At 43.3% G+C, this 17,746-nt stretch overlaps 1 protein-coding gene across 1 annotated transcript in view; it reads right to left on the bottom strand.

Annotated features, from left to right (window-relative positions):
* Positions 1–17,746, bottom strand: part of ARPP21 (cAMP regulated phosphoprotein 21) — a 106,974-nt gene that overhangs the window by 71,229 nt on the left and 17,999 nt on the right. The window contains exons 9-12 of the mRNA XM_054385102.1: positions 11,294–11,402; positions 9,357–9,458; positions 2,966–3,003; positions 844–900 (exon numbers count right to left, since the gene is read on the bottom strand). Of these exons, the coding sequence (XP_054241077.1) occupies positions 844–900; positions 2,966–3,003; positions 9,357–9,458; positions 11,294–11,402 (306 nt within the window). The remainder of the gene's footprint in view (positions 1–843; positions 901–2,965; positions 3,004–9,356; positions 9,459–11,293; positions 11,403–17,746) is intronic.

Below are 17,746 nucleotides of genomic sequence, written 5' to 3'. Positions count from 1 at the left end.
CCTCAATGCATACAGACATCTCAGTAATGACCCTGCTTCTGCCTGGCTATCCAAGTGGCTTACTGGATGAAGGATATGCTTCATAAAGCATCAGTTGCTTCTGCCTGTTTTGCTTAAGACTTGTGGCAGCTGATTGAATTTAAAAGCACTTTGGCACACTCAGCTCAGGATGATATGAGCTGAACCTGAGGGAGCTCACGGTGTGGGAAGAGAGCCCTGCTAAGCCTCTCAGAGCAATTCTGTAACCCATCAGGTTGGGTATCCATGGATACAGTTTGTCAACTGATTACGGAAAAATATGGACTCACTCCTCCTGGTGTCCTGAGTCTTGGGATGCAGTTTGGGATGGGGGATGAATCTGAATGTTCTCTGGGCAGAAGAAATTGGAATTTAGAAGACAAAGTTCACTGAGAAAGTTTCAAAACACTGCTGCTTTAGATAAGGGAATTTCAATTAATTTCACCTCATTGTAGTTTTACTTCAGCTTCAAACAAACCAACAAAGGGAAGAAAAGGTCAGCCTGGACACCAGCCTGTGAAAAGTGCCTCTTGTATATACCAGAGCAAAATGAGCTTCCACCAGGCAGAGCACCCCTTCAAACCGGGACAGTCTGAGCAGCTGGGCAGCTGAAAATCTCCTATGGCTCCTGAGCCAATGATCTCTCACACCAAGGAAAAGGGTCCTGCTGTGACCTCCCAATGGGATTAGCAGGGTAAGAACTCTTTTCTCCGTCTTTCTTTCCAAGCATAAAAATGGTATATCCAAAGCCATCAAGGGAGAGGACATGGATAGGATCAGAAGTGAGGGTTACTGGAAAAGGAATATAAATGAAGTCATACAAACCTAAACAGCTGTCTTTTCTTATGGGTATCATTGCATATACTGTCTTCCAACAGCCTACTGAAAAATGAAAAGAAAGGTTAGGGTAGCAGACATGGTAATTCAAATTTATCTGAGCTCTAGAACTATATTTAATTTCTAGCAGCATTTTCCAATTTGCAGTAGATGAATAGCTTAAAAAAACAAGGCTAAAATTGCCCCCTCCCCCCCCATAACTGTGCAGAGTCAACATAAGAAATGCCAGCCAGGGAGACTGAAGGCCATTTAACATTTCCTGTTACCAAGCAAGGTAATTCTCAGAAGCCAAGGAACCATACACCTACATCCTAAAGAAAATTCAGGAAAACATCACCTCCTAAGAATATAAAAAAGTGCCAGCCAGCCAAATACCACACGGATAATTCTAAGCACTTGCTGAATCACTTGGAAATCTCTGTAGCTCAGAGGAATGCTCAGGCTCTCTGATCAGAAAGGAAGGCAAAGCACTCAAACACATACCTAACATTCAACACATGAAATCAACAGGATCATTCATGTGCATGGACCCAAGTATGAGTTTAAGTGCTTCATCCAATCAAAGGCTGTAAGGCAAGCAGCAAGGCAAAGCAGTGTCCTGAGGAAGCCCCTGAAATCTCCCTCCTGACAACAACTGTGCAGGCAGTAACAGAAGCCTAGTTTCCAGCCTGGCCTTTCACTGTTCTCCTCTGGGGTATGCATCCTCACACCAGGAAAGCTGGGCAGCCAGCTCATGGGCGACAGCAATGAGAACCATGTGCAAACACCAGAGCTGGCCACGTTCTCCTTCAGGCAGGTGTGGGATGGAATGCATAAACCAATGGAGAAGTTAATCCTATAAAGGTCCCCACCATACCCTCAGCAGTGCAGTGTCTGAGCATGTTCCATACTGACTTGGGAATGTGAACAACCACATGATGTTTATTGTCTCAGTCTCTCCAGAGAGGCAAACATAGAATTGTGGAAGCAACTACCCGCTTTTTGCTTTTTGGTTCCTCGGTTGCAATTTTGATTCATTTTGGACAAAACATATCTCCATAGTCATGATACAGAAGCAGCAGCTGAGGAAACATCTTTGGCTCTCAGAATAAAAGTGATTAGGTAACAGTGGTCATCATCTCCTGAGAGCCTTTCCTCAATCCACTTACAGGGCTGTCCATCAGGAAAACCATTGCTGTGGAGTCATTTTCTATGGGAAGAGCCTTATGCATAAACGCATCTGGACAGAGGTAAGGAAGAACAGAGATAGAAACATCTCCTTCAAGGGGGTGATAAATGGTTTTAAAACCTGCATGGGACAGACTTGGGCTAGCACTGCCCAAACACTCACCAGTGACATTTTCCAGCCTTTTCATCTGCCATAAAGGTGCACAATTGCAAAGATTTTCAACACAGTTCAGCTAATTTGTGGTTGCTATGGAGCTAACACTTCATATTTTGTTAATATTCAACAAAGTTTCATCTTCCCTTTGCTTTAAGTGGGTTTGTTACAGTAAAAGGACCATCCATGAGAACTATCAGGCAGTAATGCAAAGGAACAGTTGGCTCAGACATCACCACTTCATTACCACAACATATGAGTAAAGCAGGGCTGGTCTGGGGAACTTGAGAGCCTTCACAAGCAACAAGTGGAGGCGGTGCCACCACTCAGCCCCACAGAGGAGCAGGTTAAACAAGTGTTTCATAAACACCCAGCCACTGCTGGAGTGCTTCTGAAAGACCAGTCAGTTAAGTTCTAAAAAGGCACTCCAGAGACAGACTGGTCATTTGCAATGAAACCTTAGGTGGGCTCCCTCTCTCTCCCACCATCTGCTTTTTTAAGCAGAAATGCCAAGTCTTGAGAAAGCAGCAGTAACACCTTTGCTTCTCGGATACAATGCTGCAGGGCAAGCTCTTTCCTCTACTCCTAAAGCATAAAAACACTGCAGATAATATGGGTTGCAGATAATATGGATTGCAAATAATATGGGTTGCAGACAATACAGATTACCAATTTGCTCAACAAGCTTCGTAGTAGATAAACGACTAGAGATAGACAAAATCATCAAAAGAAACAACTAAGTTTAACAGAAAGAAAAGAGAAAAAAAAAAAGAAGCTATTTTTTTTTACCTGTTTTCCACAAAAAGGTTTTCCTGGGAGCAAACTGACTGAAAAATAAAAAAGGCATTGTATCAGACGTTCTAGATATGTTCTGCTGTTCCAATTCCTTCCTTGATTTTATAATTACCTCCCCTGTTCAGGCTTAAGGGGATTTCAATTCATGCATCATTTGCATTTGCAGAAGACAAGAGGGGAAAAAAGGGTCAAGAGTAAGGTCAGGCCAGTAAAATAAATTCCATGCATTACAACACATTGCCAACGAGGGGTCTCAGTTTGGGGACAAACTGAAGCTTCTCAGTCCTGAGAGCAGAAGAAGGCAGTATGTGCAAAATACTGGCAATTTGAAGGGGAAAAACATTTCTCCTACATAAGGTTCCACCAGTCTACCCTACAACCTCAAAGTAAGATTGCAGAATAGCACAGAGCTGCAGGGGGAAGGACAAACAGGAAGGAAGCATGCAGAATTCACAAAGTTCTTCAAAGGGAGAGAAGCTACTGCAGCACTTAGAAATACCTACAGTTGGAGAGGAAACATTCATACCCACATTGAGATACAAAGTGATGATAATTGTCTTAATATTCACAACAATAATAGTCTACTGCAAAATGGTTCTCTGCTGGAGAACTCAGATCTGGAGAAAGGTGAAGTGCTCAGAAGAAATAAATCCTGTGGACAAGTGTGTAACTCTTTTAGCATTACTTCATTCTTTATGCAGAGAAATGAAGCTATGCTCAATTTCCCATGAATAATTCTCCTTCTTTGATTTTTCTATTTCCCTCCTATTTCATGTTTACTACACCAAGTGCCTTGTAGCTGTCACTAGATTATACCTCCATGAGGTACAGAAGAAAGGATAGTCAGCACTTGCACTAAAATTTGAACAAAAGGCAGGCAAGGGGAGGGAGCAGCAGCAATCATGCCCATCGATGCTGCAGCAGGACTCAGCTCAAAGAACAATGCAGCACCAACAGGAGTTGTGTCAAATGTTGACAGTGTGGGATATATGTGGATCTGGGATGTTTCTGTTCTGGGAAGGGTGAACTAATCACCTTCTCAAAGAGTGCTGGCCAACACCAGCAACACCCTGCTCATTTCCACTGCTCCAGCAGATGCGTGGGCAAAGCTTTCCCTTGGCATTGCACCCACTGCCCTCCCATCAGTTTTCACAAGCAAGGAATTCAGCCTTGAGAAGGCAATGCAGTTTTGTACTAAAGCTCTAATTCACTCACCCAGCATTCACATCAGGGAACATCTGACAGCTCCGTGGGATTTCCGGGTGAGCTCCTACCTCGCACTCCTACTGAACACACATGGCTCTGGGCTGCGCTGGTGGCAAGTGTACCCCTCCCTAGAACAAAGCCTCTGGATATCAGGAACAAGTTCTCCATTGCCAGAGACCAAACTGCCACCAGCTACAGCAGATCTAGGATTTCACCCCAGGCTAGGAGAAGACACAAACTGTTCCAGCTAAGACCACTGGGATCCTTGGTACAACTGTGACACTGTGTCTTCTCTCCTTTCAGGCACTTTAGTCACAACATTGCATTAAATGTGGCTGTGCAGACTTCAGCATAGTTTAACTACCTTCCAGCACAGTGAAACAACCCCATGGGCTTGTACAAGCTCAGCTGTGGGCTGTGTCTTCACTTCGAAGATTCATGACAGGCATTTGTGCATTGACCTCACTGCAGCCACGTTTCCAAAGCAGTGGCACACCTACTCCTCCAGAGCAGCAAATAAAAAGCCCTTGCTTAGACCAGAGCCAAAGGCCATGAACCTATCTGGAGGAGGTTTTAATTTTGTTTCACTTTCTCTAGTTTTTAATGAGACTGGGACATAAAGCAGAATAAGTACCTGGGATTTCAATTTTATAAAGCAAGTGGAGAGGCTTGATCCCTTCTCAGTGTCTGGATGGAAACCACTATCAACTGTATTACAGACTCAATAGCAGAGTCCATAATAATTCTATTTGTCTTCCTGGCTGATGATGATGCCACAGGGCCACACACTCCCTGGAAGCTATTTTTCAGTACAGGTGTGAGGCTGAGAGGCAGAGAAGGCAGGCACTTTCTTACTATGTTATTCTTGCTGCTAAAAATCAGGTAGTTAAGCAGCTCTAGATAGCAATTTGGCTACTACAAGGTCAGGCCTCACTTTCCTAATCTACAGCATTAATAATGCTCAAGTTAAAGCATCAGGAAAGCTGAAGTACACAGCACAGCTGCTGTCAAAAACATTCTTAAAATGCTCAGCTCTGGAATACTCAAAGACACTGACAACAAACCTACAAAAAAAAAAAAATGCTGTGAAAGACAGCCTACAGATTTGCCTCTTCAGAGAACCCCACATGCAAGACTTCCATTAGGGTGCTCCATATGACTACCTGTCATTTATGAAATGAGTATTGCACTCTTCCAATTTCCCAGGTTCAAAATCTCAACTGGAACACGTGCATCAGCTCTGCTAGTGCACTAGGTATGCAAGGGGTTGCTGCTCTTGGTTTTAATTACATTAGCCAGCACAGATAACTATTAACATACAGCAACATCCTGCAGTGGATGCCATCAGGTAATCATTTTCACATCAGTTAACCAGATGTAATAGATCTCAGGCTTTTGACTAATGGTTATTGCTCAATCTGCAGCCACAAACCAAGGCTCTGTAGAGTAGCATGGGAGTTTCAGTATCTACAGGTTTATGGTAGCCAACATGAGGCATATCTTTGTTTTTATTAATTCTGAACCCTCTTCCTCTTAGTCTTTTTCCTCCTAGAAGGAAAGGACAAGTTGAAGTCACCTTTTCAAATACTTCCTTCATGACTCTCTTTAATCAGAGTGACAAGAATCCTCAGTGTACTTCTTAAGCAGAGGAATCATGATTTCTTTTATCTAAAAGATCTGGCTGTTCAGAAGTCACTCCTTAGCCAACAGCATCCATTGTAATTACCACCAGCAGAATGAAAAGCAGGGTGCATTTCCTTTAGTAAGTTCTATGTGTACTGTGGAGAAGACTAGCATTTGAAATAAACCAGCTATTTTTTTTTTCCAGTCAACACACAACAATTACCAGATAATTCATTTATGAACAATGGATGGGCCTTATGTGATTCTGAGTCATGAGGTTATACATTGTGCTACCCTTGAAGGATGACATTTCCCCCACATAATTGGATTGCTAGTCTTCAGAATCGGTTTGCTGCATGCTCAAAAGCCAAACACATTTGGAATTCTCAGTTAAATCTGCTGAGATCTGAATTCACGCACAGCAAAAGAACAACAAATGGGGAGCTTTATTCTTTTGGGGTGTCCTTGGGATAATTAAATAATAAATAATACTCCTCAACCTGGTAAAGGCAGTTAAGACGAGAAACTTTTAGTTGCAAGACCCAGCTAGACCAGGTCACCTGCTCCAGTGCACTTGATTGCAAAACACACAAATGGTTATATAACAGATTTTCCAATAAAAATGTGTTTAAAAAGGAAGCTTGTAGCCTTTGAAATTACAAATAACCTTGGAAACAGCTTTGAGCGTAACAGGGCTCACGCAGTGCTCTTTTCATGTCAGCAGCCTGAAAAGTTTGAGGTGCACTTTGCAGTTCTTCTTTCAGCGAGCTGGAAGGATCACATTTATTAACTATTTATTTCTTCACCAGTCCTTTTATTAAGATATCACATTAACATGCCTCTCAATCTCTGCCACTTGCTATGACTCAACACGTGACAAGAGTCATTAAAACCTCCAGCTCCCCTTGTCAAAATTTATGATAGCCAACACAACAGATGGAACACTTGCCAGAAAAAATATAATTTAAACTGACTAGCATCAGACTAATCATCATAAGGACTACCATAATGATGGCATTATTCATGAAGATATTTAGTTTGTTAAAATCTTCTCACTTGGAAATGAAGGTATCTGGCACTCCAGAGTGCTGCAAAATCACAGGAAGGGCAAGCCAAGGTTGGTTGTTGGTATGTGGGGTTAAGGCATTTTTCACAGCATTTGAAACATGCACAGAATTTTTTTTTGCCCCGGTAACCAGATTGCCTTTTCCTCCTAAATTTTGTTCAGAGTTCTGACTCTCAGGGTGATCTGTTATTCAAAGAGTTTTTGGTACCTCAGACATGTTTAGAGTGGAGGTGCGAGGTACAACAAGTTACAGCAGTACTCTTGACCTTCATGGCTGCCCTTTGGAGACCTCTCATGCAAGCTCTCTTCATGCATACTCTAATTAGAAGTATCTATAATTCATTTGCTAAGGTTCGTAAGAAAGGCACCGATAAAGGCTTGACTGCAGCAATGTAAACAGCATAGAGATAACAAAAATACCACGTGACTAATCCCTCCCTGTCTCTTATTCCAGATCTACTAGTTGGAGGATGACAAGGCTTAGGTACTGACCTCAGAGCAACCTGGGGAGAACTGGTTTAATTAATGATTGCAGAGGACTTGCAAACTATATAGTCTTACATGCAGCAAGTGGCTGCCTATAACAGGAAGCCATTGCTCTCCTTCCTGAAACAAAAAAATAATGACCTTGTCCACTACCACGGGCACTGATCCCCCCTACAAACACCTCATCGGTGTGAGGAGTGCTGCACTGCAAAAGGCTCAGCTAGCACACAGCCAGCCCCCTGTGGATGTTATCGGCACATCATGCTGGACGCAGTGCACGGCGGTGCTAATGCCTGCAGCAGCAGGGAGCGAGCAAACCAGCGGGTATGAGAGAGAGAGGGAGAGACACCTAACGCTGCTGATCTTTAAAAGTGCTCACTCCCCATCCATTTTAAATGCCTGCCACAAACCACGCCGTTACTTAGGGCTTGCTACTCAGCGTTGCTAACCCAAGGGGCCACAACAGTCTCCTGCTGCGGGCCATTAAAATGCTCTCTGCTTGCCTGTCTTTAAAGCTCAAGTACCTGAAGATAAAACCAGAAGTGAGTCGTGCAGCAAGGTTCAGCACACCTTTCCAGCCACCTCCCTTCCTCAGTCTGGCGTTTCTAGCTGCTGCTTCTGATAGGAATGGCATTTTGGCAACAGCTTTCCATATGTTATTTTGTCTCACTCAAAATTTGCTTCAAAACTCAAGGATTTCTTGATTTTGCACGAGCTCCTTTGTAATAAGCCAGAAACAGCAAGGTTCATCTAGAAAACAGGCTGCAAGAGGCTTTTGCAGTCCTTGAAAAACTTGGTAACTCTATGGCAGTATTTATGGGAGACTCACAGGGTGGGAAAAAAGTAAACTGAAGGGACCCTGCTTTCACTGGAACTGTCTCAGTCAGGAAAAAAAATGAGGTTAAAAATAGTTAGATGGGGCAGATTATTTATTAAAAAGCAAAATTACTTATCCCAGGTGGTAACACTACCACCACCACTACCCCCCCCCCCCCCCCGTAAAACTATATCATTTATTCCCCTAAACAAAAATAGCTTGGATGTGTGTAACTCCAAAACTAGAACAAAACAAAAAGGGTATCTAAAATAATACTATTAGTCCTGCAGCATATGAACAGTTTTAATTTAAAAGGACACTGCCAAATCTGATTTTTAACAAGAGTTTTAATTGGTTTCTTTCCCATAGTCATCTAAGGGTAGAGCTCTCACTGAGATGAAGATAAAACAATAAAATGTTGACATTTTTTCATTCTTTTAGGACCTCATCATTACAGTACTATAGAAAATTATAATTTTCTTCCCTTTTCAGGAACATGAGATGGTGCTCACTGATATTTCCTGTTTCCTCTAGCCATGTAGCTTGTTGTGAAAGTTCTGACTTTTTGATAGAGGCAAGAATTCTAACGTCTATTTAGCTTTATTCCTTTCAGAATAAAATATTCAACAACACAGCCTGATGGCAGAAATACAGTTTCTTAATTGGTCATTTAAAAAAATCCCACGTAACTCCAATTTTAACCTCTGGCTTTTCTTTGTTCTTAGGATCTTAGTGCTACAGCACTGGGCCAAAGAAATAAAACCCTGTGGAGGCTCTGCAGCAGGACAAGAAGAAAATTCGAGCAAGCTCAAAGCAAACCTGAAATAACACAGCCATTTGAAATTACTGAGTGTCCATTTAAATCACTGCCCTTTGACTAGCAAAAGGGAAGGTAACAAAGGAGGAAATCTAGACCACACAAACAAGAACATTCAAAGAAACAAGGTAAGCACTATCCAGACAACATGCTGGGCCTCATCTCTCCCCTACCCTTCTTCCTGCAACTCTCATCATCTGCTCCTCCAGAAGCCAACCTCCACACCTCTCAAGCTCCTCTCAGACCCTTCCCTGTCACCTCCAGCTCCACAGGGCAAGTCCAGCTGCTGTGTTTGTGTCAGAGGGGGGCAAGACTGTCTGACTACTAGCAAAGGTATGGCACTAAAGAGGCAATTAAAACAACTACTCACATCTTGTGCAAATATTCTCTCCCTCACTCTCTGATACTCCTCTTCTCTCTCTTCAATTGATTTACTTCGTCTGTCATCTCTAAATGGAAGAATTCTGTTTTGCTGAGCAGAAAGAAAACCAGGAGGGTTATATAAGTTGAGCTGTTAAAAACTGCCATCAAGTAACTGTCAGCTGAGAATAATAAATGTTCACTTAAACAAATGAAGCATGAAACGATAGCCATCCTTCCTGCACGAAGCACCCTGTAAGGCTGGGCACCTGAGGGTCTCCAGTGAGATAGCACAAGTGGCTTTGTAGAGAGGATGGCTGAAAGGAGGCTTTCTGCATGGCTTTCACAGACTTGCTGTCCTAAGAATGGCTGTTCTCACCCCAAGCCTGAGAGGCACTGGTCTCAGCTGCCATGATTTCCCAACTCTCATACTGGCTGCAAGGAGCAGGAGGGCAGGCAGCGCTGCACTACCTACGACATTGAGGAAGGAGAAGGAACCTAGGCTGCAAAAGCTCAACTGCAAGCCCTAGAAGAAACCCACCAAAGCCTATGTGTACAAGGAAGAGAAGTCCCAAATATTTGGCACGACAGTTGTAACCATTTCCACACAATAAGGAAGCCTCAACTTTGGTTTTGCTGGGGAAAGAAGGGCCATTTGTGCCTCTCAGTAAGCCACAGTGCAGAAATAGTTGTGCTGTGGGAGGGAGGAGAGGAAAAGAGGAGGACTGTCAAGAAATCCTTCATTGGCAATTGGGTCTTGAGCACAGCACCTTCTCCCCCTTCAACCCAGCACCTGGTGAGACAGGTCACGCTGCCTGCCTTTGGCTCATCCCCATGTTCATCACACCCTGAAAATGCTTGGGGTTTGGTTTTGAAGCCAACTCAGATGCAGCATAACAGGCAAGGTTGCTATATACAAGGCAGACTCGGGAGGGGGGGGGCAAAGGGAGGGGGGAATGTAAAAATAGTTAAAAGAAAAGAAAGATCAGTTCTTTACTGAAAACACAGAGTGTAGGAGTGAGAGACTCACTGGCAGGTCTCTCCACCAACATAAACTGAGAAAAGAAAGCATAGGCTGCCTTCTTACCTGTGAGAATTTTCTCCTAAAACCAATTAATGACAGAACCCTTTTTGATTTTATTTTATTTTTGTTGTTAAAATATTCCACATACACAGCTTGCAGTGGATTGAAACAGCACAAGGCTCACTTTTCAAGGCAGCACAAACACACACAGATCCCTGGCACTCCCCTACTCATCGGGCTCACCTAAGGTAAGGTTGTGTTATGGCACAGGCAACACAGGGGGGGAACGTCTGCCACAGTACATGCACAACAAGCAAGTAAGTTACACAGACAGTCAAAGGTGGTGAGGGGACAGGAGGAGGGAGGGAGCTGAAAGATAAAGCTAATTGCTTTTTTGGTCTAAACTTAATTTAGGATTTTTTTTTTAAATTAACCTGGCGTCACCATCACATGTTTGTTAGGGGCATTTTGTATTTTTGATGTTTCCCTTCTTTTGTTTTTCCCTCTCTCTTGTTTTGGGCTGCATCGAAGTTTATGGTCGATCCATACTGCAATCCATCTCTGAATGGGTACAGCAGAAAGGGGGAGCTGCAGGGAGCGGAGCAGCTGCCGAAGTTAGGCGAGACACTGGGAAATGCGACTGACACAGCCTTCCGCGCAGCCCAGAGCCGCTGGCATTCCCCCTCCCGTGGGCATGCAGCAAGTCCTGCGCCAAGCAAACCACCCATGCAACCCCACACACTGCCACGGCTGAAGCGGCCACGCTGGGGCTCGACGTTCCCCGCCGTGGTACGTACGGCAAAGGGAGCCCGGGCAAGAGGGCAGGGGAGGAGGAGAGCAACAACAAAAGAACAACAATAACATCAGTCAGCCCACCTTCGAAAACAGAACAAATTTCAGCAACTCTCGAACCGAGAACCAACCTGATTGTCTTCTTTATCAATACTAGAGTTATCTCGCTTCAAGATAAATCGCTTCTGGGATTCTTCACCTTTTTCATCTTTTAAATGTTCAGAAAACCTTTGCTCTGGTCTGCCAGCAAAGTAAAACATAGCAATAAAAAATCTTTCTTTTGGCTCTGCTTTGATCTTTATTTTCTCAGTGCTCTTTGTTTTTCACAGAGGCATTCAGTGCAACATCAGTTAACATTGGTGGTCAAGAGGAGACGCTCCCTATAGCTGTCTGAGGCTGCTGTATCGCTGCTAACTGCTATTGCTATAAATAGCTTTTGTTGTTGTTGTGTGGCAAGGAGCGGGAATCCAAAGTCTCAGTCACTGAAATATTTAGGCTCTCCTCGCTGTGACTAAAGGACAGAGAAAACAAATTAACATACTGCATGTTAATTTGCTTCCTTCAGTAGCTGTCACCTCCTGCAGCACTGCTGCTTGGTGAAGCCTACCCACCTTTGGAAATAAAGGAAAAACTGAGAGCAAGCTTAAGAATAAACCCACGAGTTTTCTCACTCCTCATAAACAAAAACAGTAATGGGAAGGACTGATGGCGTTTTTCTTCAACAAAATATTACCTCATCACCATTAAAAGGGGAAAATACCCCAAACAATCATAGCTGATTAGAAACCGGGAATTAATCTTTTCTGTTTAAAAGCCAAACCCTATTCATGAGAAGCTCAACACTTTCAGGTTTGTAAGCTGGTAGGATACTGCTACACACTTTCACCTTGCACAAAATCAGCATCTCACATCACCTCCCCTTGCACAAGAATCAAAGCTTAAGAAGCAGCTCATTTCACTGGCAGCTGGTCACTGCTAGTATCTCATAGCTGTCAAGGAGGAACATGCCAGTTTGGGTCTGCACCCAGACCCAAACCCATAACCTCTTAAGCTCCATCAATGCTGAGAAGGTGACCAACAGCCTCAGGGAGTGAGATGCTAACATTCAACTGAGGGGCACAAACTGTTTGTTTTTAAGAGTAGTATCACACCACAAAGTTTCTGTCAGGGACCACGAACCTTCTACACTGTGCTCTAGACATCCTCATATCTAGAAACCTGACAACAAGACACTAAGCTTCCACTCACATGAATGGACCAATTGTGAAGAAACCAAAAGGTAGAATTTACAGAAGTTTGTGACTTAGTAAATAACATCCTCTTACCAGCTTGAAAAGTCCTCAGCTTCACCTCATTTCAGAATGGGAAATGAAACCAGATGTGTAAATCAGCCCCGATTTTGTTGTTACAGATCTGCACTTAACTAATCAGCAACGTATTTCAAATCAAAATACAGCACACATTCAAGCCATAATTACAGTCCAGTACAATTCCCTGTCAGATGCACAGCAGACATTTGTACTGAACCATTAGAAAGATGATATTAAGAGACAGCAGCTCTCCTGCCTCTTGTTCTGCATGGAGTTGGATCTAGATGATCCATGAGGTCCCTTCCAACCCTGACAATTCTGTGTGGTTCTGCATGTGACTCCCACTTCTGCTCACAATTTGCACTCCAGGGACAAAGCAACAAAACGTGCCAGCCACATTTCCACAGATTTGATTTTGAGCACTCCAGAAACCTTTGTCCATCACCCATAGGTACCAGCACTAATGGCTGTAAGGCCCCAACAGACGAGTCAGCAGGCTGTCTGGTTGCCTGACTCGCTGCCTTCTGGGGGAGCGTGGCAATAGTTTTCTAACGTAATTGGTCATTTGTGGTGGTTGATCATAAACAGAAAGGCTGCAAAGTGCCCTTAATGGATTGCTAGGTGTGGTGGTCTGCCTTTTCTCCCATTAATGACCACTGTCTGTGCAGCCAGAAATGAAGATTCATTCCTCAAATATTTCGCTTTGACAGGACCAGCAAAGGAATATTATTTTTTTCTGGTTTTATATCCTAAAGCACAAATAAAGTTTCTGCAGTTGTACTACCAGTGTGAAATTGATGGCTGTGAACTCTCTGCTGAGCATCTAATAAACTATATACCAAGCACAATAAATAACTGGGGTTTTAAAATGCAGAGGGAAGGGGGAAAAAGTAATCAAAAACTAGAGAGGAAAAGCAACTTGAAAAAGCAATTTGGGAAAATGTCTCCTCCAACTACTAACATATTTAAGCAACATGGTTTTCATACTTCATAGCATTATTTACATTTCTTAAATCCCATTTTCACTTCATTTACTATTTATAAATTGTTACCACTTGTCAAAAGATAATAGGAGAAGGGTGAGATCAAGCCACGAGCCTAAACTAATGATCCAGTATATGCCTCTTGATAAAATTAATCTACCAGCCCAGTAAGTGATTAATCTCCAGCTGTGGAAAGAAGTTTGCCTGGGCAGCGAGACTCTCTGCATGTGCAGAGCATTATGGAGCACCATGGAACTAGTAGAACCATGAGAAGGTTCTTCTCTCCCAGTCATCACTGGTAATGGTGACCCAGGCTTGCAGCGAGGTTGCAAATTGCCTCACCGGCTTGGTTCATAAGGATGCAAAGCCTGAGGTAAGACTGTCAAGTGAGAAATAGGATATACCACAGCAACAAGCATGTTCAGGCATGCCAACCTGCAGGCCTTCCTCAAACACTAAAGAAAGAAAAAATCAGAAATGGACATTGAGTTGAAAGAAATGTAAATGGAGGGGGACCTTAGAGATGCCTTCCAATAGCTGAAGGGATCCTACAGGAAGCTGCAGAGGGGCTTTTCATGAGGGTGTCTAGAGACAGGACAAGGGGGAATGGTTTGAAGCTGAGGGAGAGCAGGGTTAGACTGGAGCTGAAGAAGAAGTTCTTCAGTAGGAGGGTGGTGAGACTCTGAAACAGGCTTCCCAGAGAGGCTATGGATGCATCCTCCCTGGAGCTGTTTAAATTGAGGTCAGCTGAGTCTAGTTGAGAGGTGTCCCTGCCCATGGTGGGGAGATTGGAGCAGATGATCTCTGAGGTCCCTTCCAACTGAATGCATTCTGTAGCTCAGTGTAAGGTAGGGTTATGCAAAGATAATGAAGGCATCTGCAATCTTTAGTTAAACAAGGCCTCTACAATCCTTACTCAAAAACACTTTTCTGGACTCATTCCTTACAATGAAACCTCTGCTTTGGAAATGGTAGAGCCAGAATAAGCAGCAAAAACATTTCTGTGTCTCCAAAAGAAAAAAGTTAAGATTTTAATAGCAACATCCATTATATGATTTTTTCCCCCCCTACTATTACGGTGACTTTAATGTGAGCTACTTTCATTTACTTCAGTAGAGTTCCTCTCAATTTATCTCTGTATGACAAAAAACAGAGTTTGCCCCTCAGGCATACTTTTTCACATGGACTTTTAAAGGAGAATTCCACATTACGTGCTTATTTAATGCTTTTGATTCCTAGTCAACCATCGTAAGTAGTAATGAAAAAACCCTAAAGCCCTGAGCACCTTAACCAGGTGTTCACTATTTATCATAAGACAGATTTTAAAACTGTATTGCAGAGTGATAATGGCTATCAGGATACATGGACTCAGGCAGTCAGAGGGCATTTCCATTTCCTTGTGCCTGTCATGTTTAAACACAAACTAATGCACTTTCATATACCTCTATTTACATGGGAAATGAGAAATTAAATACTGTGGAAGGAGGGGGGGGGGGGGAGAAAAGCTGCACTCAATGGGAATAAGTTAATTAGCTCTGAAATAACTGTCTAAGAAACAGGAAACACAGGTGCCACAGCAAAAGCACAAATGGAAAGAGACAAGCACCAGCTTTGCACACTTGGTTCTGAAGACTTAGTCACCATAATAGCAGAGCACATCAAGAGTCTGGTACCAGCAGGGCTGACTTCCATACAGCACAGAAATCTTGATTATGAGGCTTGTGTTTCTGACAGCACCACAGCGCACAGGCTGTTGCAAGATGCTTTTCAAAAGAAGCAACAACCTCACCAGGAAAGGCTGGGCTGGCCAGTACAGCTGCCCGATGCAATCAAACACATCCAGCAGATGAGCTGCAGTGCAGCTCATCTGGAAAAGCTTCACTGGTAGCAGCACAGCGTGTGTCAGAACGAAGGCACCATAGCAGAGCCAGTTCAAAAGCAGAGACTGCTGCAGTGTGCAGGAGTCTGAAAAAATGAACTCTGCATTGGCAGCTCATTCAGCAGGTAAAGGAGACAATGTTGATATTCCTCTGCTGAATGAAAAGGCAACACCAAGTAAAAGGTAGGTAGGGTAATGGGGCTAGCACCAGGTAGAACAGCATCCCTGAGTACCCACAGGATCATCACCTTGCCAACAAAACAGCCACCAAAATGTTCTGGCACAAGGGTGCTATGAGGAGAGCAAGGAGATGGTGAGAAGAGGAGAGAAATTCTGTTGCCAACAGGATTCTGAGAAGTTGTGAAGATTTAGGGCACTCTTATGCAGGTGTTCTGATGGTTGAACAGCATTTCCTTGCTATTTGCACTTGTCTTTAATTAAAGCACTGCTCAGTCCAGCATCACGCTGGCCCCTTGTGAATGCACACTGACACCATGGTATGCTGGCCTGCCCTGCTTTGCTGCTTTGTGAGCACCTGCTGCATCTGCTCACCCTGCTGCAGGCTCTCCTCCGGCTCTGCACTGCCACCACAGCCATACTGCATAAGCATTACTGTTTCTTTGCTTTACCTGGTGGGCCAAAACTCTTCTTATCTGCAGTACAAATGACTGTTTTGATCATGGAGGCACGGGAACATGTTCTGAATTTACAGAAGTCGGAAGCAAACACTGTCATTGTCAAAAGGTCCCAGGCTCGTGATACATGGCAGAATCCCAGCCCTTCAGGTTATTTGATGAAATTCAGAACAATGTTTTTCAAGTATGAGAATTACAGCCTTCAAATAGGTTTCATTTATTTAGGGGTTGATGAATGCTAAAACACAGTTTCAAAGAAGTGAGTGTGGGAATATAAATACAGATAATTGTTAAAGTACAATGCAGTTATATTATCACAACTTAAAGCAAATCAAGATGGCATTTCAAGCACTTGAAGGTAAATGCCTCATTAACAGATTGCTGCTTTTATAGTATGAGTCACTAAGAACTGCTGTTATGATGGTGAAAGAACATTAAATCCATCAAACAAGAAAAAACCCAACTCTATGCACCTTCAAGGTGCTGCAGTCTCTGCAGGGCAGAAATGCTGCACACATACCAAATGCTTTCTTTTCCCCAGTTAAAGACTGTATGATCTTTAACATTTTTCTCAGGACACCATCTGGGATCTAAACATGTTCTGTATTTATTACTGAACAAGGATGTGAAAAGTCACTTGGTATGTTGGCAGGCATTCCCCCCTCTCATTGGGGTTGCAGAGAAGTCTGGCAGGACAGAAAGCAAGAGCCAGGAATGCTACAGGGGAGTAATGTCTCCCTGAGTTTTTTTGTTCAGCAGTTGTGAGATTTATTCATTCGCTCTTGCCTACCCTTCAAGATGCTCTGTCCTAGGACCCCATCAGCACGATTTCAGTGGGACTGGCACCAGTGGCATTCCCCATTACAAAAGCCATGGTGAAGCTGAAGGCTATAGGGTGGATAGCTGCACATTGAATCTCTTGCATATCAAGTTATTCTGTGTGTGGACCAAGCAGTGCCTAGATCCTGAAGGCTTTCAAAGTAGACAGTGTTTAAAGAACGTGATCTAACGCTGAGATAGCATCACACGACCCTCACAAGCTTTCCTAAAGCTTAATTCCAGAAAGTTATGCTGTTTTAATCTATGGATGCAAATCCTTAGTGGATCTTGACTCCCTGAGAGTATGCCTGACTACAGGCTTTAGTGTTTGGCCCAATATGTTGGGCCTAGAACACAGGAATTTAGCTCTGAACTCAGGGGAGACCCTGGCAGGCCAAGGCTGCACTGCAGTCCAGCTCTTCACCTAGACAGGGCTGAGGCACAATGCCCATTCTCAGACAGGAACCACTTTAGGTGCTTCAAAATGCTCTGCTGTTCTCCTGTGATCAAGCTAAGATTATTTCTGCACCTGAGGGACCTGCTTTCTCTTCTCTCACTCTCCTGAATTTGATTTAGTTCTTGATATTAAAGATGTCTATTGAGACTGAACACCTTGCACAGCGCCAATTTATTGCCAGCTAGTTGAGTCTGGTAAGTGGTAGCAGAGTTTATTACAGAATTCATTAATACTTGATTTTAAGGATGTGGTGTACTCTGTTCGTGGCTGAAAATTAGAGTCTTGCATAACTGCTGTGATCTCTTTAAAATGACATTTATCTGTCTTAGAAGTTCAAAACTTATCCAGGAAGAGAGAAAAAAAGGAAGCCAATTGAAGACTGGAAGGCAAGACAGTTGTCCAAAAGCCAACTGGCTAACGAAGAAACCAGTGAAATGCCCCAAGCATACAAATTAATGCCATAAAAAAGTTGTTGTGCTTGTTTTCACATGAACATTTTTC

Source organism: Indicator indicator, chromosome 11 (genome assembly GCF_027791375.1).
Source record: "Indicator indicator isolate 239-I01 chromosome 11, UM_Iind_1.1, whole genome shotgun sequence".
NCBI classification, from domain to species: domain Eukaryota; kingdom Metazoa; phylum Chordata; class Aves; order Piciformes; family Indicatoridae; genus Indicator; species Indicator indicator.
The sequence above is the reverse complement of the archived record's forward strand: the minus strand, read 5'-3'. Positions and strand labels throughout refer to the sequence as shown.